General features: G+C 42.7%; 1 protein-coding gene across 1 annotated transcript in view; it reads left to right on the top strand.

The window, feature by feature from the left end:
* Window positions 1-6,453, top strand: part of LOC123016573 (vomeronasal type-2 receptor 26-like) — a 9,316-nt gene extending 2,863 nt beyond the window's left edge. The window contains exons 3-6 of the mRNA XM_044417086.1: window positions 2,051-2,890; window positions 4,409-4,636; window positions 4,968-5,094; window positions 5,552-6,453. Coding sequence (XP_044273021.1) covers window positions 2,051-2,890; window positions 4,409-4,636; window positions 4,968-5,094; window positions 5,552-6,453 — 2,097 coding nt within the window. The remainder of the gene's footprint in view (window positions 1-2,050; window positions 2,891-4,408; window positions 4,637-4,967; window positions 5,095-5,551) is intronic.
* Window positions 6,454-6,755: the final 302 nt, after the last annotated feature.

Here is a 6,755-nt window from a genome sequence, read left to right as displayed (position 1 = left end):
GGAAAGTGAAGAGGAACTAAAGAGCCTCTTGATGCGGGTGAAGGAGGAGAGTGCAAAAGTTGGCTTGAAACTCAATATTAAGAAAACTAAGTTCATGGCATCCGGTTCTCTCACTTCCTGCCAAATAGATGGGGAAGAAATGGAGGTAGTGACAGATTTTATTTTCTTGGGCTCCAAGATCACCGCAGATGGGGACTACAGCCAAGAAATTAAAAGACGCTTGCTCCTGGGGAGGAAAGCTATGGCAAATCTAGATAGCATACTAAAAAGCAGAGGCATCACCCTGCCAAAAAAGTACGTATAGCCAAGGTTATAGTCTTCCCAGTTGCAATGTATGGCTGTGAAAGCTGGACCATAAGGAAGGTTGAGCGCCAAAGAATTGAGGCCTTTGAATTGTGGTGCTGGCGGAGACTCCTGCGAGTCCCATAGACAGCAAGGCGATCAAACCGTTCAGTCCTAGGGGAGATCAACCCTGACTGCTCTTTAGAAGGCCAGATCCTGAAGATGAAACTCAAATACTTTGGCCACCTAATGAGAAGGAATGACTCCCTGGAAAAGAGTCTAATGCTGGGGACAATAGATGGCAAAAGAAGGAGGGGACGGCAGAGAACGAGGTGACTAGATGGAGTCACTGAAGCAGTTGGTGTGAGCTTGAGTGAACTCCGGGGGATGGTGGAGGACAGGAAGGCCTGGAGGAATGTTGTCCATGGGGTCGCTATGGGTCAGACATGACTTCGTGACTAACAACAACAAAAAGGTATCAGAATAGGACTACTCTTAGATAGTATGGAGGCTTGTATTTGTATAAACAGCCATTGCCTTCTATATCTTATTTTAGGCTATGGCTTAACTTAACTCCTGGAATTGGTTTCTGGGAAGAAAGGCCAAATTAGTAATGTTGGAGTTACAGTGGAAACATGGATCTATCAGCTTTCTCATTTTTACTTTTGAAATCAAAGAGGATGTTGCAGATTCAGTTTAGAAACATATTCAGTCATGCAATTGGTGGAAGAGTAATTTTCTGCAATGAAACCAAAAGTTATAATGTTATCATAACTTAGAACTTTTTACATCATCATCATCATCAACAACACATTGCATGTATATTGCATGTATAATTGTTATTTATATGTTTTAATTATGCTGTGAGCCGCCCCGAGGTTTTGTTGCGATGGGGGTGGCATAGAAATGTTTTAAACAAATATAGCCTGCATTTTTCATTCCATGAGCAACTCAAGGTGACTTCCATAGCTTTGTTTTATCCACACAACAACAAACATGTGAGACAGTCTGGGCTGAGAGAAACTAGCACAAGCCAACCAGTTTCATGGCTGAATGGGGACTAGATCCCTGATTTCCCAAGGTCCCAGTCCAATATTCTAACCACCACACCATGTTGGCTTCCATTAGATTAAATCAGGATGCATAAGGAATTGCAAATCCCACATTCCCTTAAACTGAAAATGAAACATCTGAGCATGCCCAACAGGATCAATTCCTATGATATGTAGGGTTTGGAAAGACTGCATTTGGAAGAGCCACAAATTCAGAGATGCATGTTCCTAGTTTAAAAGATGGAAGGTTTCTAAAATGGCAGAATTTCCTAATTCTAACTTCTGATCATTGACAGCAAAAGGAGAAGGAGATGGGCAGAGGCTGAGGTGGCTAGATGGAGTCACTGGGGTGATGGGCATGGGCTTGGGTGGACTCCAAGGGATGGTGGACAGGAGAGCCTGGAAGAATGTTGTCCATGGGGTTGTGAAGGGTCAGGCATGACTTTGTGACTCAACAACAACATCTGAACATGCAAATCTGTCAATCTTGATACAACATAATGAAATGTACAATACTAAATATTTAACTGAATTGGAAAAAAAATCCTTTCAACTTGAACTCTTTGATGTATTTGATGGAATGGTCCTTGTACATATATATCTTAAATTTATGTATATATGCAAGCAAGCCTTAAAAGTAAAAAATCAGCACACTTTATGTTCAGCTTTCAAATCTTTCTCATCTGCAACTTCCTTTGTCATTTCCATTTAAATAGATAACATATGGCTCTCCTCCCGAGATGCATGAGGAAGGTGAATCCCATCTTTTCTACCAGATGGTCCTAAATGAACCCTATCAATATAGGGGGATTATTCAGCTACTTCTGCACTTCAGGTGGACTTGGGTTGGTATCCTTGCTAAAGAGGATGATGGAGGAAGGTTTGTGAGGAAGATGTTTCCCATGTTCCCACTCCATGACATCTGTGTGGCCTTCTTAGAAAGAATAAAGATGTTCTATCTCAGTAGCATTTTTGATGACTTGAGTTGGCTAATAAGAACATATCATGTTTCCATGAAGAGCAAGGCCAATGCTGTGATAGTCTATGAAAATAATGTTCTGCATTTGAGGTTGTTGCTCTACCTGCCCCAAATGGAAATCGTGTCAACTGAGCCCAAAGGTAAGGTGTGGATCATGACAGCTAAGATGGAGCTCACATCATACCTTTATCAAAGGGCCTGGGATATACAAGTCATCCACGGTGCTCTGTCCTTTGCAGTTCACTCAGATGAAGTGCCAGGTTTCAAAGCATTTCTTCAAAGCAGAAATCACTTTTTACCAAGAGATGATGGTTTCATCAAAGACTTCTGGGAGCAGGCCTTTGACTGTGTATTTCCTAAAACATTTGTTAACCAGAGAGCCGAGGGTGTGTGCACCGGGGAGGAGAAGCTGGAGAGCCTCCCTGGGGCTTTTTTTGAAATGAGCATGACCGGCTACAGCTACAATGTCTACAATGCAGTCCATGCAGTGGCACGTGCTTTCCATGCCCTTCAGTTTGGACGCAGAGCAAATGGGAATCATGGAAGACGGAATCTTCAGGATCAGGAGCCATGGCAGGTAATCACCTGACCAGACAGTGATGTTACAGCACTGTAGCTATTCAAGATGGGAAGCTTGTCAATAAAAAATGTGGCAAAGCTAACTCAGCGTTAACATTGCTGAATACATGGCTTTTCCATCCTGGGCTTTTCCAAGAGAGCTCTCAACTCTCTGGGCCAAGGATGGACAAACATGCTATCCCCCCCCCCCATTGGAATAAGCACACATACATTAAAAAATCTCCAATCATCTTCTGGATTTTTGGAAATTCTTATCCAACTGCACCGGAGTGAGCAATGAGGGATAGCAATGTTACATTAGTATGTTTTCACTTGATAGTTCAAGATGCCTTCTCTGGATAAGTTTACCATGGCATCTCTTAAGGAATCTCAAGAAACATCATGGTAGGAATATGAAATAACCCTGGTTTACTTGCAGTAAGCATGTCATCCACCGCATTACCATCTAGGTTCAAAAGATCTAGGAGTGCATTGCTACATACCTCAAAAGTTTTGCAGTGGAGTTCTCTGATGAATACGAGGTGTGACACAAAAATAACCGAATTAGTAATAAAAATATTTATTGATGAATTACATCATTCTGAACATCATCACCTTCTATATATTCCCCCTCCCGATCTCTACACTGTTCCATGTGTATTTTCCATTGATTGAAACAGTGCTGGAAGTCTTCTTGCATGAGGCTCTTCAACAAGCTTGCCTTTTTTTTCTTCATTTCATCCATTTATGCAAAACGTGCTCCCTTTGATTTTTGGGAACAAGTAAAAATCACAGGGAGCTAAATTGGGTGAATAAGGAGGATGATGGAGGACAGGAATGTTCTTTCCATTCAAAAACTGCTTTATGGAAAAAGCATTGTGTGTGGGAGTGCTGTCTTGGTGAATTTCCCCCCTAACATTATCGCAGCAGCACGTGTAGTGAGTGTAGTTTAAATACAGACCGGGCTATTCATAGGATATACCTAGCCAGTCAGCGGTTTGTGAGGGCATGTAGGAGGAGATCTAGTTCTATGATGTACATCTAGCCGACCTCCAGATGATTTTCCAGGAAAACAATAAGCACAATCCGGTTATTTCTGTGCCTCATCTCACGTATATATATTATATATTTGTGAAAATTCTATTCAAATTTCAATATGCTAGTTGCTATCAAAAATGTTAGTTGCTATCAAAAATGCACACTGGGAAACTTGCATATAAAAACATGATGCAAGTGTATAGAATAATGCAAATGAGGAGGAGGAAATGGATAGGAAGACATTGTTCTGCCTCTCTTATCTGGAGGAATCTGGAGTTATCCCATAAAGCGGATGAGTGGGGGAGTCAGGACAGATCAAAGGAAGGACTTCTGCACATGATGCATAGTTAAACCTTGTGAATTTCAGACATGGATGTGGACACAGACCCATATAGGTATAAGCAATGAGTTAAATTGTCCCTTTCAGGATGGCAAGGTAGTTTCAAACAGTATGCATGCAATCTGCTTGCAAAACCTTGTGTTTTCATTTCACATCCAGCTACACCCGTTTCTGAAAAGCATCTCATTTAACAACACTGTGGGAGATGAGATTTCTTTTGACCACAATGGAATACTGTTGACAGGATTTGATCTTGTGAACTGGGTCACATTCCCAAACCAATCCTTTCATCGAGTGAAAGTTGGAAAGCTGGATCCCCAAGGTCTTTCAAATGTGAGGTTCACCATTCAGGATGAGGCCATCACATGGCACAGCAGCTTCAACCAGGTAGCTTTGAGTGCAGCTCAGATCTTCCCATTTTTAATTGAATTGCTATGTCCAGATTGAATTTCCATTGAAAGATTAAGCCCATTAACATACTGGATTTTGCATTCCTGATACGTGTGTACATGGAGGCATACTTGCAATTTGGAAAGCAGGATAAGAATTGGAAATATTGCCCACAGAGACAGAGGTTTGTCAGATCTGTGACTGCTTGTACACATGTCATCCTATAGTTCCAGCTGTAATGTGGCTGGACTGTTGAACATATCATTTTCCAAACAGGAGTTTTGAATGGTGACACTTTACTTCTCCCTTTTCCCCATCCTTGGGCCAGGCACTGCCTCTTTCTGTGTGTATGGAAAGCTGCCACCCAGGGGATTTCCGTCAAAAGCAAGAAGGGAAGCAGAGTTGCTGTTACGACTGTGTCCAGTGTCCCAAAGGAAAAATGTCAAGCCAAAATGGTAAAACTGAAATGCAAAGATAATCCTCTGTTCCTAAGAAAATTGCATGATGAATCCAAGGTCAACCATGATAGGGAAGCTTTTTTTATCAAATGGCTTTTGAGAAGAATTTCCTAAACATTGCAAATTTCTACATACTTGGGGCTAAAAAGCACCCTACACATGTACTTTTCAAACTGCATGTTCTTGTAACAAAAATAGATAGTTTTTCCCTGGAAATGCAGTCCACTGGAAAATGTCCAGGAGCATCAGGCTCTGTGGACCACCCTTGGTGGGTGCTGAGATATATTAGCTCCCTCACTTTGCTAGCAGAATGGAACTCACTCTAGGTTGAGGCTTCGTTGGTGCTGCAAATGAAGTATATTCCCACACACTTTGTGTCCAGGTAACATCTATTACTTAATTTGCTTGCACCCAAACACAGGGTTTGCTAAAACCACAAATATTCTACTTTCAGATATGGACAACTGTCTTGAATGTCCAGAAGATCAATATCCAAACCAACACCAGGATTCCTGTGTTCCCAAGATCTCCACCTTCTTATCCTTTCAAGAACCTTTGGGGAGCAGCTTAGCTATCTTGTCATTTTCCTTGTCTTTCTTCACACTTCTGGTTCTGGCCGCATTTTTGAAAAACCACCACACGCCCATCGTCAAAGCCAACAACAGGGACCTCACCTACACACTCCTCATCTCCCTCCTGCTCTGCTTCCTCTGCACACTGCTCTTCATCTCTCCTCCGGGGGAGATCATTTGCCTCCTCCAACAGATGAGCTTCAGCCTAGCCTTCTCAGTGGCCGTTTCCTGCGTGCTTGCAAAAACCATCACTGTGGTGCTGGCTTTCATGGCCACCAAGCCAGGCTCCAAGATCAGGAGATGGGTGGGCAAGGGCCTGGCCAATGCCATTGTTCTTTCCTGTTCCTTTGCTCAAGCGTGTATTTGCATTGTGTGGTTGGTGGTCTCTCCCCCATTCCCAGATGCTGACATGCACTCAGTGCCTGAAGAAATTGTTCTGAGATGCAACGAAGGGTCTCCAGCTATGTTTTACTGTGTTCTGGGCTACATGGGCTTTCTGGCCATGGTCAGTTTCAGTGTGGCTTTCTTTGCCAGGAGGCTACCTGACAGTTTCAATGAAGCCAAGTTCATCACTTTCAGCATGTTGGTCTTTTGCAGTGTCTGGCTATCCTTTGTTCCCACCTACCTGAGCTCCAAGGGGAAATACCTGGTAGCTGTGGAGATCTTCTCCATCTTAGCTTCTAGCTCTGGCTTGCTCAGTTGCATATTTTTCCCAAAATGTTATCTCATTCTTATAAGACCAGAGTTAAACACCAGGGAGGGGTTAATGAGGAAAAAATATTGACTATCAACAACAAATACTGGTGCCTTCCACCTTAAAAACAGCACTTAGTGCAGCACTTCTAAAGAAACCTACCCTGGACCCAGCCCATATGAACAACTTCTAACTGCCAACTTTCCCTTCTTGAGCAAGAGAATCAATGGGTTGTGGCCAGGCAGCACCACATTCTCCTGGAGAAAACTGATTATCTAGAACCATTTCATCAGACTATAGAAACTGCCTGGTCACCCTGTGAGATGACCTTTGCTGGGAGAGAGAGAGAGAAAGCCGAACCCTGTTTATTTTCCTGAACCTCTCTGTTGATG

The sequence above is a fragment of the Varanus komodoensis genome, unplaced genomic scaffold (assembly GCF_004798865.1).
Source record: "Varanus komodoensis strain SLA01 unplaced genomic scaffold, ASM479886v1 scaffold86, whole genome shotgun sequence".
NCBI lineage: Eukaryota > Metazoa > Chordata > Lepidosauria > Squamata > Varanidae > Varanus > Varanus komodoensis.
The sequence above is the reverse complement of the archived record's forward strand: the minus strand, read 5'-3'. Positions and strand labels throughout refer to the sequence as shown.